General features: G+C 34.7%; 1 protein-coding gene and 1 non-coding gene across 4 annotated transcripts; both read left to right on the top strand.

The window, feature by feature from the left end:
- Positions 1 to 205: 205 nt before the first annotated feature.
- Positions 206 to 310, top strand: LOC145565357 (small nucleolar RNA R71). Its single transcript, XR_014095017.1, has one exon. It is a non-coding gene; the product is annotated as a small nucleolar RNA R71 (small nucleolar RNA).
- A 4,676-nt stretch (positions 311 to 4,986) lies between these two features.
- LOC145556792 (single myb histone 6-like) lies at positions 4,987 to 15,893 on the top strand. 3 transcript variants are annotated; one of them, XM_081618445.1, is made up of 8 exons: positions 4,988 to 5,170; positions 6,222 to 6,405; positions 6,565 to 6,779; positions 8,763 to 8,847; positions 11,581 to 11,664; positions 12,417 to 12,754; positions 13,810 to 13,885; positions 15,530 to 15,893. In XM_081618445.1, exons 2-7 carry the CDS (start codon positions 6,256 to 6,258, stop codon positions 13,847 to 13,849), a joined length of 912 nt encoding a protein of 303 aa, XP_081474571.1. In that variant the 5' UTR covers positions 4,988 to 5,170; positions 6,222 to 6,255; the 3' UTR covers positions 13,850 to 13,885; positions 15,530 to 15,893. The 3 variants fall into 3 exon arrangements, with proteins under 3 accessions (XP_081474584.1, XP_081474571.1, XP_081474577.1); XM_081618458.1 differs by lacking the exon at positions 11,581 to 11,664 and having other exon boundaries at positions 4,987 to 5,170; XM_081618451.1 differs by lacking the exon at positions 13,810 to 13,885 and having other exon boundaries at positions 4,989 to 5,170.
- The last annotated feature ends 1,231 nt before the right edge of the window (positions 15,894 to 17,124 follow it).

The raw sequence follows: 17,124 nt of genomic DNA, 5'->3' as shown, positions 1-17,124 counted from the left end.
TTGAGCATCCCGTGCAACTACTCTTGTTTGTCGGCTCTTTCTCACCCTCTTGCCAATCCATGTAGTGTCTCACTACATCCTCAATAATATCAACAACTTCTTCTCGGTCTTGTTCATTATTGGGCCTCCGGCTCCGACATCAAGACTTGACCTCCCTTGAGGACTCAAACCACCATAAAATATTTGAATGATTTGGTAACTGGGGATTCCATTGTGAGGACACTCTCGTTGATATTCCTTGTACATCTCCCATGCTTCATAGAGGCTTTCACTAGTCCTTTGCTTGAAACCTTCATCAAAGCTCTAGCCTCCGCCGTTTTCTTTTGAGGGAAGAAACGGGAAAGAAAATCTTTAGTGACTTCACCCCAAGTTCTCAAGGAATTAGGCTTCACTTCCTTGTCTAGCCACTCTTGAGCTCTTTCAATTAGAGAGAGACGAAATAGCTTGAGCCTTATGAATTCTTGTGCGACCCCGCTCACCTTAATCGTGTTGCAATATTTCTCGAATTCCTTAAGATAATTGAAAGGGACTTTATTTCATTTGTTCCACCTCTATATTGTCGCCTTTCAATCAAAGTTATCATTGCCGGATTGATTTCAAAGTCACTTTCTAGAAGTGAAGTTGGAGCAATCCCGTTCTCATACTTATATGCACCTGGAGTTCCCAACTCCTTCAATGTCATCCTTGGGAATTCTCCCATGTTCTCTTGCACACACAATCTCATAGGAAAATATTAGTAGCACAGCTACAAATGTAGCCTAAAGAGAAAAATCTTTTTGTATTTTTGAAATAAAATGAAATAGACTCAACAACAATAGCAAAAAACTACGCCAGTCCCCGGCAACGGCGCCATTTTGATGAGAGGTGGTAGGTCGTTGAAACTAAAATTCCTCCAATCAAACTAAATTTGTAACCAAACCTACACCTAGTAATAGGGCAAGTTCGGGTCAAACCACTAGGAATGGGGAGGAGGGGAAGTTTGCTATGGTCAAAGTTAAGCTATTTCAAAACGTAGAGGTAGTGTAGGTTATCTAATTCAACTAAGTAAACAAGGTAATTCACAAAGTAAATCAATATATCAAACACTAGTGAGTTAGGATCCACATGCACTTGCAATGAACACGCACTAATCGGGTTGGAGATTGATTAATTCGAGTACTGTGAGGGAAGATAGACAATGCAATCAAAAGATCTCAACAAGCAATCTCCTAGAGGTCTAACTAGTGCCACTATGAAAGACTCTAACTAGGAACGTCACAAACCAAGCTCAATCGATAAATGTGAGCTACAAATCAATGGCCCGTATCAATGTAGACACACAATGCAATCTAGCATGAAGAACAAGGTTGATCACTCCTTTCAATCCATACACATGCACAAAATCAATCAACAATTTAATCAAAATACTAAATCAATAAAAAAAAAAACCCCAATTAGCTAATGATCCATCACTAATACATGCTTCACCACATCCCTAGAAAGCAAACTACTCACAATCCATTAAAGAAATCAAGAACAAAGCTATACAATTCATTAAATTCATCAACATCATTCCAATCAAACTAATCCAATCAATAAACTTGAACAATCAACAAAACAATTGAAATCAAAAGCTAAAGATTGAATTAAAGTAAAGAGGATTCTTACAAACTTGATCAAATCAAAGGATATGTACTTGAATTCAAACCAATTGCAACTATCATTAATCATCACCCATCAATCTTCAATGTTTCTCTCTCTAAAATCTAGAGTTTCTCTCTCTAAGAAAATCAAACCTAATTCTAATTCTAAGCTTTCTAATTCATTCCCCCTCTAAAAATGAAGAGAAAACTATAAATAGTAAAACTAACAAAGGAGAAAGTAGTTAGTTGTCCCAAAAGAACCCGTACAGGCGTGACCTTTACTTTGAAGATGCACGGCCGCGAGAAAAAGGGTTCGGAACAGGGAAAGCTACAGGCGCGCTTGCGACTGGGCACTGCGCGCCCGCGCCTAGGAGCAGGACATCTCTTTTCCCCTTCATCTTGATGCTCCTCGTGCGCTCCACTTGATGTGCTTGATGAACACGGAGCATGGAAACCCTAAAACACCTTGATAGTGGGTTCAACACCAGAATTGGTTCCCCCACGGCTTGAATGCACGGCCTAAGATCACTGGGAACTTTCACATCTCCATACTTGGGCTTCAAATGGAAGACACTAGCCATCCTAATCAATAAAAAACCCGAGAAGAGACCTCGGGAACAAACTTTTCCTAAAAATAAAAGAAAACAAACAAATAAAGGGGAAAAATGCGAAATAAACCAAGAAATACATGAAAATAGAAATCTACTAAGGAAAATGCAAACTAAAGAAATAAAGGGCAAAATTAAGGAAAAAGGAATAAATAAAGAGGTACAAAAGAGAATGAAATTCACCCTAAAATGGATCAAATGAGTGCTATAAATGACACTCATAAAGCATATGTTCTTCTATATTTCCTTATAGTTATTTTGGGGACGTAGATGAAGATTGTCAATTTGTAAGTAAAATTAATAGTGTAGCTTTTTTTTTTTACAAGCTTATAAATTAATTGCATATATTAAAAGTTGGCGCTTAGGTGAAATGATTCCCACTTAAACCCTTGAAAACAGGCTTAAAGTCTGATTAACACACCAAAATTAAATTCTCAGCTTTTAATTTTTTATTCCCCCTCTAAGGCTAGCTAAGTTGACATGTTTGAATTGGTGGTGTACAAGTGTATCCCAAGCATTTCCCAAAGTTTGTGTTGTTCATTGCTCCATATAAAGTTCATGCTGCTTATGTAATACCCTTCATGATTGTTTTAAAGGAGTTTAATATACTACTCATACCAACAAGATGCATCATCTTTTTAGGGAGCTAATATGCTAAGATAGTCCACATTTAAGCCTGCTTTGTTGGGAGTAGTCTTGGGATGAGTGACAATCTGCGGAGTTTTTCTCAGGATGCGCATGAGTAAGGACAAAATGCGCCGAAAGGACTTGTGTTGTTCTGTGGGGATAGTTGTTGGCCCTTGATGCGCATTTCGTGACAACATGCCTCTTCCTAATTTGTTTGGGGTCGAAGCTAAGGGTTACAATTTAGCGTACCCAAGTACTGATTTGTATTTTTCGAGTAAATAAAAAATTATACAATGATAAGATATGGACTATAACTATTTTATAAATAATACTTCCTCTGTCTCAAATTGGATAAGATGATTTTTTATTACCTTTGTTAATGCAAAAATTCAATTGAAATATTATATGTGATGTAAGAAAAAACTAAAGAATCGGTTGTGAAAAGTAAGGGCACAATGGTATTCGCAGTGTGAATAGAGGTATTTTGTTTTCTTAAATGGATGTAATGCAATATTAGTAAAACTTATTTAAAAGGAAAATAATGTAATAATTTAAAAAACAAAAGAAGTACTATAGTAACAATATTAAAAATTAATTAAGTACACATTAAAAAGAACCTAATTTAATATTGAGCAAAGCAAAGTTTATATAAAATGTAAAATGTGTAATCTAATTTAATACGGAGGAAGTATGAAATTGTGGTGATTAATGGTGTTCGTGATCTAGTTTTGTGTAGTTTAAGTTATACCCAAACCAAATCGTAATACGATTTGACATTTTCTCGAATCAAACCAAACCGTATTATACGTCAAACCAAACCAAATCAAATTACATTAAAACGGTTTGGTTCAGTGTCACAATATCATTTATTGATTTTTTTTTAACATTGATACTTTTATTGTTAAAATGGTTTGTAGCATCAAAGTTTTACTAGACACTAAAAAAAGTTGATAAAGTCAATTTATTAGCAAAACAAATCACAAAAGTCAATATTAGATCTATATTGGACATTTATTGTTTGTTTTGAATTATTAATAGAATATGTTTAAAAAATACATTTTATTCAAAAAAAGATTTATTAGTAGAGCCTGTGTTGGCATTGTTTTGTGTTTTATGTTTCATGTTTTTTTTTTTTTTTTTTTAAATTAATAATCAAAAATAGGAAACAAGAAAAATGTGTTTCCGCTTCTCTGTTAACAAATTTCAAAATTATTATGATTTTAATTAGTTTAATTAATTTTTGATACATTATATAATATATATCATGATTTTGAAAAACAATTAAAACAAAAAGTCACAACAATACCTAACGATAGGGGTGAGCGTAGTAGGGGACCCTGTAAAACTCTCAAGACCCGAAACTGGAACCTGTTGCACCAGATTCCTAAAAATAGGAATCGGAATCGAAACCTACAGATATTGGTTCCGATACATGGTACCCTGTCTTTCAAAGTAAGCTTATTAGTTACTTGATAAATTGTTAAAAAAATGGATGTTCACGATAAAAGCTTACAACTTTAATACAGTACTACAAAATAACCAACCAACACTGATTGTCTAGAATATTGAATACAAAATTACAAATATTTATATTAGTACCATTAATTAAATCTTAGGATTAAGATGAAAAATGAATAAGAAGAGGGAGAGAGGTAGGTGACGACTTTTATACAAATTTGGCGTATGGCTTTTATATTTGGGCTTAAATGATAGGTTTCACTTTCGCGTAGCCTACAGGAAACCTGTACGAACAATGTACCCTACAGGTTTCAGGTCCAAAATTTTATTATCCGGAATCGGAACCTGCGGTTCAGCGATTCCTAACAGGTTCTGATTCCAGTTTAGGGAAACCTGAATTTTTGCTCACCCCTACTAACAAATCCATTGTGGTTTTGTTTTAAATTTTATGAAAAACCAAACCATAGATTTTCTTCACAAACTAAACCATAATTTTAAAACCGTAAATCAAATCAAGCTGTTAAAAAACGATTTGAATTACGGTTTGACCGCTTTGACGTGGTTTAAACCAAACAGATTTGATTTACGGTTTGACCACTTTGACGCGGTTTAAACCAAACTCTGAACACCCCTAACGGTGATAAAACAACAAAAGAAGGGGAGAGAGACAGAAAGTGAAATCACGACCAGGAAAAAAGCACGAGTAAAAAAAACCGAGAAAAGGAAAAATAAGATTGAGAAAAAAAAACAGAAAAAAAAAGCGATAGAAACTTCCATGGCCGCTCTGCTTACCATTGTTCTGGGCACTCTGATTGACTAGCGTTTCCTCTGTTGTTACAATTCCCTTGTATTTAGGTATTTTTGCCTTGTGATTTCCTCTTTATTCATGTTTTTATCGATCTCTTTGATAACTATATTAAATTTCGATTTTTCTTTTTCTCTTATTGCATTGATCTCTCTGTACAATGTTATGCCATCAATTTTTCGTCATGTTTTCTCAATTTGTTATCTTTTCTGTTTTGGGTGTTTAATTTTGACGCATTTGGTGGAATTGGGTTGTATATGAAAATGGCTTTGCTATTCAAATACTTTATGCTCCAGTTTATTGATATCACTAAGCTTCTTATAGATGCTGTAAGTCTTTGCAAATTTGCAAAATTATGGGTACCCAGAACATAATCTTCTGGGGTCATTGTGAGGATCTAAATTTGGGATTTTGTTATTTCCGAGTTTTGATCAAGGTTTTGTTGTTGGAATTTAGAATTATGGGTACCCAGAACATAATCTTCTGGGGTTACTCTTGGATGTTAGTTGAATTCGGGAAGAGGGGAGGGTTTTTGGATATTGAATTTGAAGAGTTGAAGCAAGAATGATGCGTGTTATTCATTACCATCTTTACACGTCGATAAGATGCAGAATTGTATCTTTCCTTTACCAATTAATATTATTATGGCAGTGCCGATTGTATCGTTCTTGATTAGACTACAAATCAATAGATGCAAGGTTGCAATGTCAGCTGCCTAATTATTTTTTAAGATAGCCTTCAATGCATGCATGCTGTATTATGATAATATGTAGGTGAAAAGCATACAGAAATGAGGAAGACATGTTTTAGCATCATGCCATTCTTTGTTCAGAGGTCATTGCCAAATTAGAGGATTTTGAAATTCCCAGTTTTCTTATGCTCTTGTAAATTCACTAATTTGTATAAAGTACTCTCCTTTCCGACTAGACTTTCCTGCATGGTTTTTATTTTTTTTTGCCATTAGTAGCAGTTATAGTGATTACTACTCACGACTAGTGTCATGATCTATAATCTGATAGTTTAGTCCTTAATGATATCTGTACAATTTGCTGCCTGTGATATGCAGTTTCAGCAGTTTTTAACAATCTTATATGTTTGCAGATGTTTTCTTGTAAAGAGTCTTTGATTCTAGCTAATGGGTGCTCCTAAACAAAAGTGGACAGCAGAAGAAGAAGCAGCTCTAAAAGCTGGAGTACGCAAGCATGGGTCTGGTAAGTGGCAAACAATACTTAGAGATCCAGAGTTCAGCAATGTCCTATGCTCCCGTTCAAATGTGGATCTCAAGGTATGGTACTGAGCCCTTTTAGAGAATTGAAGCTTTGATTTATCTGAACATACTTTTACATTAGAGGCAAAGAAAATTCTATTTCAGCTTGAATGACTGTTCTTATCTTTTTGTATTGAATTTGTGCTAATATCAGAATTTCTTTATCGTTCTTGACAGGATAAGTGGAGAAATATTAATGTGACTTTGAGTGGCTTAGGATCTAGAGAAAAAGCTAGGCTAGCACTTAAGAGGAATCCACAAATCCCCAAACTTGATGACAAGCCTTCAGTGGTGAACCATGTTAGGAGTGATGAGGATGCTGTTGAAGATGAACTTGTTGGTACCCCTAGTGAGACAGTTCAGGTTGCTGATTCGAAGAAAACATATACAAGGTCATAGTCTTTTTGTCATTATGTTGATCTGTTCTTTATTTGTATATCTTGGTGTATAAAGTGTGATGTTGTTATAACCAAATATGCTACCCCTCTTGCAGCCCGTATAAAATCTAAGACTGGACTAGTAACTTCTGTTCTGTATAGAGTTTAATGGTTAGTGTTGATATCCGTTCATCCCCGAATGCATAATTGAGTTGGGTCTTTAATTCTTTATAATGGATACTTAGACTACAATCACTTTTACAGTGTTTGTTTTAAAGGAGATGGAGGAAAGGATGGGAAATAGAGGGGTGAAGTATCTTTCATTTGGATAACAAATGAGGAAGGAAGGGAATTGGAGGGGAGAAAAATGGAGGAACTAAATGGTAAGAATTGATAGTGGAGAGATTTGGAACTTCCCTCCCCTCCCCTCCCTTTCCCTTTTCCTCCCCCATCCCCTACCTCTCCTTTTCTATCCCTAAACAACTGTAAAACTCGATATATATCTAAAATCACATACTAAACGTGGGTACTTCTTGTTTTGAAACTCTATGTTTAGCCATTGTCTGGCCCACCCAAGTTGCAAAAAGGGAATTGAAATTTACTACTTATTTGGATAAGACTTGGTTCTGTTCACTTAACCTCATTTTTGCTAAACTGAAATTATTTTTGATGAACTAAAATTATTTTTTGCTGAACTTAAATTACTTATATTAAACTGAAATTAATTTTATCGGGTTTTTCACCATATGCCCCTGCGTTTTTTGTTTATTCACCATATACCCATGACCTTTTCAAAATTCATCATATACCCTCGAATTTCCACAAAAATACACCATATACCCTTAATGACTTATGATTGTTATCTTTGTCAATCATTAGGGTTAATTGTGACCCGAAACCACCCTAAATACATTCATTTAACTCCGAAATCACCCACATTTCGTTTTTCCACCCCCAAAACCACCACAAATTTCTTTTCTTATCCTCAAAATTGATCATACAGACATGATTATGGATAGGACAAAGGAAAGGAGTGGTTTCGAGGATGGGGGAGAGATCTAAGGTGGTTTCGATGCATAATAAATCAAATTTCACTCATTTTGTTGTCATTAGGGATATATAGTGAATTTTTGTACAACGCGGGGGTATATGGTGAATTTGAAAATTTTCATGTTTATACGGTGAATAAACAAAAAACTCAAGGGTATATGGTGAAAAAACCGTAATTTTATAGAACTAAGATTTTTTTTACTGATTCTCTAGTATATTTATTCTTAACAATTACTGATTTTTACTGGCTGAACCTAATTTCATTGAATATTATTTTTTAAGGTGAAGTGAACAGGTCTTAAAGAGGGAAGAGGAGGGGAGGGGTTGAGAAATACTATTCCCCTATATATTTTTGACAGAACGAGTTCCATGAACATGATTTTGTTTTTCCCCAATCACAACATATTTACAAATTTGTGATTATTGTGAATTTTACCTGCTTCTTGATTACTTTTGATGTATATATAAAATAATTGAGAAATTGACTTAGGCTCCAATCTTCCTTCCAAATCTTTCCAATTATGGAGCGAATTGTTTATATAGGATGAAGGAAAAATCTTTCCAGTTTTTTGTCCTCCATTTAACTCATCCTTACAATCTGGAATCTGAACAAGGCACCCACTATCTTTCCCTTTAAATCTCTCTATTCAAACAAGCTGTTGGTGATACAAATTCTGGCAATTAAAACTAACGTGAAACATTGATTGACATAAGAGAAAGGATGAGAGGTGTATAGTTGCTAGGTCATTCTTTTGTGGGTTTATTCTTTTTTGTAGTGCCTAAAACAGATTTTGAGAGTTTGTAAAAGGGGTGATGAGTGTGAGTATGCTTTATGTGAGGCTGTGTTGAGGAAGCTATGCTAGCTTTAAGAGTTTACAGTCTGTTGATATGGTATGATTATTTAATATTTTGATAATGATTGTCATTCTGTATTTTGTTTTTGATTAGGCTGGATAACCTCATATTGGAGACTATAACAACTCTTCAGGAGCCGAAAGGTTCTGACAGGAATGCAATTGCCATGTACATAGAGGTATTAGAGGCTATAACAACTTATCATTAGCTATACTCAGAAGTCATAATGACTTTTTTATTTAGTTGCCATCTTCCAGTCTTTGGTTGCTGTCAAAGAAAACTGCTTTTTGACATACCTTGACGTCTTTTTATGCTTGTAACTGCTCAGTTATTGCATCCTATGGCAGTAGCTTTAACAATTTACTGTCAACTAGTTATCAGTTTTGGCTTGCAACTGATGGATTTAAAATATTAAATTGCGATAGGTTTATGTTATTCACCTTCATAGTTGCTTTATTAAGGAAGAGTTATAATTCGTTTATGATTTTTGGAGCATTATCTATACGTGGATTCTCCGCTGATATCATTTAAGAATTAAGTAACTACTATTCTTGTTAGTTGTGGATCAAGAGTTTTCATGAAGTAGGGCTATCTGAATCCAAATATAGAACTAGTGCTTGTCACAGGGAGATATTTATTGCTTTCTCAAACATAAATAATTTGCTTTGAACACCAAAGAAGCTATTATTACATCAGACAAGCATATTCCAATTTATTATATTTTTTTTAGTGAATGAGAGGGGCAAGCCCCAAGAAACAAAAAACACTAGCCAACTAAAAAAAGAAAAGGTAGCAAAAATGAACAATTGGAAAAAGAAAATTACTAACTACTGAACTCCATAGCCGGCACTAGTCTTTATCCTTCGAAGCTTCCAGAACTGATCTAGCCCAAGCTACACCACTAATGTCCTCCCATAAAATAACATGAAGGTCCTACTGCACCGCCTCCAACAACAGTAATATCTGTACCACATCCACTTTATGCTGCTGCTTTTTCTTCATCCTACTTTTTTTTTTTTTTAAAAATTTTTATTTTTAATAATTATACTTTGACTTCTTTTTTATTATTTTTTCATGTTCATGATGTATACAACTCTCCCAAAATTTCCCAATTACTTTCATTGGCAAAAATAACGAATCGCCAAGAATGACCAAATTGATTAGAATACATGCTACCATCAACTTTTTAGCCTGAAGATGATTAATATTTTTCCCTCTTTCATTTTGTTTTCTTTCCTTTTCTTTTCCTTTTTTACTTTTTTTTTGTACAAATTCATTTACTTTAATGTCCTCTCCCTCCTAAGTTCTAGTCATCCCTACTCTCCTGTCATTTACTGAAACATCATAAGCCAAGAACCGCTAAATCCACTTAGAATTAGCACACTTAAAATACAAGTGCGACACACTTTCATTTTCAAAAAAAAAATAAAATAAATAATAATAAAATTTTTTAAAAAAATTAAAAATAAAAAACAGATAGGATCACAAGGCACATGCCAAGCAGTCAGCCTGTCTTTGATAACCAGCTTATTCCAAACAGCAAGCCAAGGAATACAATGATATTTGGAGAAGCGTTATTATTACAAATAACCATCTTCCAATTAAATTTAGCTCCTTGAGGCCTGATCAAAGCATATAACTTTTGATACTCATTTTCCCCTGATGCATTCCAACTACCAATTTCATCAATTATTGCCCTGCATTTTAGAATCCTTTTTAGAACCCAACATTTTTTAGGAATAGGAGCAGACTAGAACTCTGTATATATGAAATAATGTATATGAACCCATTTAACCTACATGTTATCTGCTTTGTGAGCAAGGACCCACATTACCTGGGTTATTGCAGCCTTGCTCCCATCACCAAGAGAAATAACATTCTATCCCCCACAAAACTCTAGGTATGCACACCAGATTCCAAGAAATCAGAGCCTTCTTAGAAGGGTTAGCTTTCCCTGTCCGAAGCAAGCATTGAATCCTAGCTAGCTTTAGTTTCCTGTAAAATTTTCTTAGGTGAATGAAGATTTGTGCGCAATATTCTGAATACCAAACAACTTTCCCTTTACCCAGCATAAGAAAGCAGCCTATATGTCTAGCAATCAATCCTAGAAGTAACTTTCTCCACCGAAGGCCTACATGAGAAATAGTAAGTTTTTCAGAAGAGAGAAAAACCCCTAAATTTTTAAAAGGAATGGTTCCCTTTATCATCCATAGCACCTCTTACATTCTATCCTGATTAGCCTCCGAAAATCCACGAAATAAACTTATAACTCTTTCTTAAATTTGAAGAAAACCTGTACCCGTAAAGAACTTATGAAAAGCTACAAAAAGGGAGTAGAATGATTATCAATTCTAGAGAACTTTAGCAGATTTTCATATTCACCAGCAAACATCGTGTGAGTGATGTTTAGATTTTCACATCTTGGATGAAAGTTGAAATTTGGATTAAGTGTCAGCTCTTGCAAACACTTGGACAACTATTCCATTCCCTCCCCCCACTAGTTTATTCTTGCCACTTGACCATTTAAAGCAATGTTTGATTTGGTGGTCAATTACATGTGCAAATTTGGCTTACAGACCTTTAAGCAAAGTGTTCTTGTATCTGGCTGTTGAGGAGAGAAAGAAAAAGATCCAGCTGTGCTAGGAAACTCCCAATTTATTACCGAATTGTATCTTTTCATAGGCAATAGCCCTATCATTGACAGTTATTTTGCTCTTTGTATCGTTTGTTATTTGAATGATTTTTATCTGGCAGCGTCTTGTTTATATTTCATACATTTTTTTGTGGAAAGTAATTTAGATTTTTTTTTTTTTTTTTTTTTTTTTTAATTCTAGTTGGTGTCGGAAAGGCTTCTGACATTATTTTTCTTAATATACAACCAAAGCGTTGACTCACATCTTTCTTCTGCTAGGAGCGGTTTTGGGCACCTCCAAATTTCAGTAAATTATTGTCTTCAAAATTGAAGTTTATGGCATCAAATGGCCAGTTGATTAAGGTGAGGATGTTTGGAAGTAGGTTCTTGTTGAAAGACATGAGTCCACTTTGTTGTAGAAATTGCTGACAACAAGCATCATCGGTTCGTAAAATTTTAGCTGTTTGGTTGTCACCCTCTGGGTTGCTTTTAATGCATTTATATTTTTCTTAGCTTGGTATGATTGTGTAAAATAAGTGAGTTGACATCAAGATTTTTATTTCATGTTTGGTATTGCCTCTGTTTAGGATATTTTTTGTTATTGTTTTTTTAGGGGGGGGGGGGGGGGGGGGGAATACGACACCCTATGGATTGAGAGAATTGGAGCGAAGAGAAGAGAAAATAAGGGATTCATCCTCGTTTCTTTGGATACCTTTACTTTGATAGTAGGAAAGGGAAATGGAAGGATTCATTTTCCCTCCCTCTTTAATAAACTAAATCCTTCCAATGTTGGAATGATTTGGAGGGAAAACTTTACCTAACTTTCTCCCTCCTTCCCTTTCCATTCTTTCCCCTTCTTCTTCTTCTCTCCCTTCCCTTTCTTTCCACTTTGCTATCAAAACATACCAAAAGTTTCAAATATCTGATTGAAACCTTTTATAGGACTGACTTGGAATTGCATCACTTGTTATATAATCGAAAGGTTTTTTCCTGAGCATTTACATCCACTTTTTCTTCATGTGATGTATCTTAGATTATTTTACAAGTGTACTGTCAATTAGCTCCTTTCCATGGACGGACATACTAATTGTGAGTATTGGTTTTAATTGTGCCAGGTTAAGCACAGGTATAGAATATCTGAGAGTTTACCTCCTTCTGAGACAAGAAAAAATTTATTGGATAGTAAATGCAAGGACCATGCTAAGCCAGAAAGCAAGGAACTTAAAATTTTTACGAGGTCAGAAGTTGTTGCAGAATTGGGGAAAATGAAGAGTTTGTCGCCTCATGAAGCTGCCGCTGCAGCTGCTCGAGCAGTTGCTGAAGCAGAAGTTGCTATTGTGGAAGCTGAGAAGGCTACAAGGGAGGCTGAGGCTGCAGAAGCTGAAGCAGAAGCTGCAAAAGTTTTTGCTGAGGCAGCAATCAAAGCGTTAAAGTGTCAAAATCTTCGTGCATGGTAAAGTTCAATCTTAGTTTGCTTATTATGCTTTTTTGGTAACTATGGTAAGCATTATTGGTTAGATGGTACATTTAGAAATGCTCTGTTAAACACTTAAACGCATGTTGCATGTCATACTACTTAGATACCTTTTGCTGTTTTAAAAATTTGTAGAGATTGTTAAATGCATAGTACTAATTGATTCAGTTGAATAAAGAGTATGTCTAATTGTTTAATTGATCATTTTGAATTTAATTAGTTTGCTCATCATCTAGTATTTATATTGTTCTTAGCGAACCCACAGTGGAGTTAGTTTGCAGGCAAAGGTCACTCTCAATCCTTTCTTATCTTTTTTTATTTATTTGTTATTATTATTATTTTTTATCAGTAAGCAGATGAATTTTATTCCTCATCAAAATGATGATACAACCAATCTCCTTGAGGAGAAAACTATATAGGCAAAGAGCCTAAAAAAACACCTATGCAAGTACTACACAACAGTTCACAAACGTAAACTCTATCCAAGAATTCTGCTGTACAGTATTCTTTACTATACCTATCCCTTCTAATCTACACTTTATCTTGTACTTTATACAATTTGCCATTCTAGGAATCCAAAGGACTTTCCTGTCCCATAAAGCAGCATTCCTTGCCCACCTGGTGTGATACACCCACTGCAAGAATACAAGTGTACAGAACACTTCTGTGAAAGCTGCTCCTTATTCTGCCTATTACTCTATAGACCGTACTCAGCTGAATGCTGTGAGGCCCTATACCAATCCACTGTCTGATTTCAGACCAAAGAGTCTTGCTGAACTTACACTCAAAGAACAGATGTCTATGACCCTCCACAGTCTCCCCACTCAAGAGACATGTCTTGTCTCTGAGAATGCAGCCTGTCTTCTAGTCTTCAGTCTGCCTTGAATAGCTAGCCATGCAATGAACTGATGCTTAGGCATGCATTTCTTTTCCCAAATGAATTTATCCCATCTGCATCTCTGCTTGGCATGCATCAGAAGATCAAAATGCTTGCCAATCTTATAATATTCCTGCATCTTGCCCAATCTATGCAGGAGCCACTACACTTTGTTTCCAACACAAGCTGCAATCTAATTTTGGCTGATAACTCATTCTATTTTGCCCCTTCAGGTAAACTGCATTCACCCACTTTACCCATAGGCTTTCCTGATTTTGAGCTATAGCCCAACCATGTTTCCTTAGAGCAGCAACATTCCAGATTTCAGCATTTTTAATGCCTAAAACCTCCTTTCTTATCTTTGAAGACATCTAAATTGGTTGAATTGCCAAATTTGTGTATTAAGTTCCCAATCTTCCCATAGATAAATTAATCATCTTTGGTGACAATTATTCCTAAAAATTGTTTAGATTCCACTAGAACTAGTTTATGTACATTATATATATAGGTTGGGATCTAATAAGAAGATTCTTAATTCAAGAAGGATGTAATGGGTAAACTAATTAATAGCCCCAAACATACACATTCACAAGGGAGCAGAAGCAAAAGTAATAGCTTCGCCCCACCTAATTACTTAGCAATTTCTCATTTCCCATATACCTTATGAGTAAAAGCTTAAAGGCACTTCAAAAGTTACAAAAATACCAAGGGGGTGAAATGTAAGCAAAATTTAATGGAAAATTGAAATTCTCAATCTTATGTGAAAATTGAAAGGCATTAACTTTTGTGATATGCTCTTAATTTTGATTTGTGAATAACTTGTTATGGTTTGAATTTTGAGGGACTAGGCGTTTAGGATTAACATAGTTCAAAATTCACTATAAATTGTCCAAAATTTACTAAAACTAGTCTCTCTTTGTTTTCTTTTATTTATCTTACCTAAAATCTTGACATTATTTACAATTTGAAGGAATCATTTAAATTATCCTAATCTATAAGATAAAATATAGTAAAGTTTGTTAAATCCGTCTCAACAAATGCTTTAAGAATTTATAATTTTTATAATTTGTAATGATACATAATTAGAGATGTTATGATGCGTATGTTAATCCAAAAATATATCATGGGATTACATTGAACAGTGTTAAAGGACCAACCCAGCCAAAAGCTTAAGCTAATAGTTGAATCCTAAAATTGATTGATATACTATATCATGCCTCCTCATATGAAAGACCTTTGAGCTTGAAGTGTGGTGGTTGCCGCATGAGTCTTGGCATAGGGTCCAATATCCAAAGTTAAATATTCCACTTGAAATGAGGGATTGATGTGCTTTGATATGTGACTGTTATGTCACTCCGGATATTGATGTCATGTAAAAGGGCCAACTCAACCAAAACTTAGCACAAATCTATTAGTTTGTGAGGTACTTCTTGGTGAATAGTTCAATAATTCAATTTGGCATTTATGGCGAGGTTTTAAGAAATTGGGAAAAGAGAAGTAGCATGTAAGGGATGGAAGGGCTTTACAAAAAGTTGGAAAAGTAAAACAAAATCGGAGGGGTTAATGTGCACTTGCTACCTTTTGTGAGATCATTGCACCATATGTTTTCTCTGTAATGTTAGAATTCATCCAATGTTAAATCATCATCTATGTTTGATATGCATGACTGCATGTACATGAAAAATAAGGACTGTGAGCTCTTTGATTCATCTTTTACCGATCTTGAGGATTGTGTCAACTCTTTCTGGCCCATTGCTTGGAAAACTTAAACCAACATTCTAACACACACGCATGCACATCACGCCCACCTCTCACCTTGGTGGGGAGAGGCTTTTCTCCTGGTTCTGATTCTGACTATCAAATGTTTATTTGTGCAGCTGACATATCACATATGTTGCTGACTGGCTCGTCAACTAATGCTACTGTAAATGCCTGGCGCACAAAACAAATGGATCAACTTCTATGTTCCAATGCACTGTAGTATGCCATTGTGTTCATAATTATAGTTTAAAATGCTTCATCTCTTGTAAATTTTTGGTACTGATATCCATGTGTAGAAACAATTTGCTCAGTTTCAGAACCTTCTCTTATGGTTGAACCCAGAGTTTGATAGGATGTTTATAGGTTTGGAAAAACGGAATGAAATGAGGAACATAATGTGCAAAGAGTTTCAAACTCCAAATTGAAAATCTTGTTTGTTTATTTATTAATTTATTTAAACTTTTTATTTTTATTTATTTATTTTTTTGTTTCAACCTGAGTTGTGGGCTAATTCATTGATTATAAAACAATAACTTTATGCTCTACAAAAACCATCACAAAATTAATGATTCAGGGACTCAGGGTAACTGTCCACCCAAATCGAAGGATTCCAGATACTATCATTTAAGGAAGGCAAGTAAGTAATTGAGCTCTACTGCCTTCTTCCTGTTTTCTCACTGACTTTCTTGCTTGCAGGTATAAGCTCTTATTGTGTCGTCGTTAATTACTCCTAGACCTCTAACAATACTAGCCCAAGAAACCAGAATCACCATCAATTTTGTGCATCTCAACACAGCGTAAGCTGCATGTAATAAAATCTTCACCATCAATTAGCGGGCGTGAAGAAGCATCTTTAAATGCCTCCAGTTAGCTTTCAATAACTTCAATCACATCAACAAGTAGCTTTATGTAATTATTGCATAAATCTTGAGAACACCATGACATGGTCCAAAATGGCATCATGTTACAGTATCTAAACTAATGCAAAGCTTTCATCAGTTCACCTATGCCAGCCTCCTTCCACGCATATAGAGAAGGAACATTCTTTTAAAGTGCAAAGATTGTACTCCCTCCATTTCAATATGATAGTCTCATATGGAATCAATCACATAAAATAAGAAAAAGGAGAATATTTGGAATCTAGCATTAAAGTAAAAAAACAATTCACAAATAGTTTTGTCTTATTTAATTTTTTTGTTTTTTTAGGAAAGTATAAGCCATAATTGCATAAATCAAGGGAGTAATTTCTTTACTTAGAATCATTTCATTAACTCACAATCAATTAATCTAAGCAATCAGAATTTATTATGTATAAAATAGGAAATAAAAAATAAGTTAAAAGTAGAATATATTCAATATGGGTAGATATTTTTGAAACGCCCAAAATAGTATATGGGACTAACAAATTGAAACGGAGGGAGTATTATTGATCACATGGACATCCTCTATGTGCTTATGTTACCTCTGGTTGTTAGTTTTGCTCCTTTACGTGTGCACTATGAAAACACCTCATAATAAAATTCCCTTTTTATATTCAAACTCGATTATACAATTAGTTTGATTAAAACCCGCTCTTAATCATGCCAATAATAAAAGTGTGGTCCATATACAATATTAAATCATCAACAACTCCAACAATAAATCATTCCAAATAATCATGCCTCCTAATCAAATCATCAAATTGACCTCAATTCCACAAAACCAATTCAAT

Source organism: Chenopodium album, chromosome 1 (genome assembly GCF_948465745.1).
Source record: "Chenopodium album chromosome 1, dcCheAlbu1.1, whole genome shotgun sequence".
Lineage (NCBI taxonomy): Eukaryota > Viridiplantae > Streptophyta > Magnoliopsida > Caryophyllales > Amaranthaceae > Chenopodium > Chenopodium album.
Note: the sequence above shows the minus strand (reverse complement) of the source record. Positions and strands in the feature narration are given on the sequence as shown.

Excerpts from the sequence above, each read along its gene's own strand:
- LOC145556792 (XM_081618445.1), top strand. The coding sequence starts at position 6,256 with ATGGGTGCTCCTAAACAAAAGTGGACAGCAGAAGAAGAAGCAGCTCTA. Across the intron at positions 6,406-6,564 it reads GTTCAAATGTGGATCTCAAG|GATAAGTGGAGAAATATTAA; the intron begins GTATGGTACTGA and ends CGTTCTTGACAG. Across the intron at positions 11,665-12,416 it reads CAAATGGCCAGTTGATTAAG|GTTAAGCACAGGTATAGAAT; the intron begins GTGAGGATGTTT and ends TAATTGTGCCAG.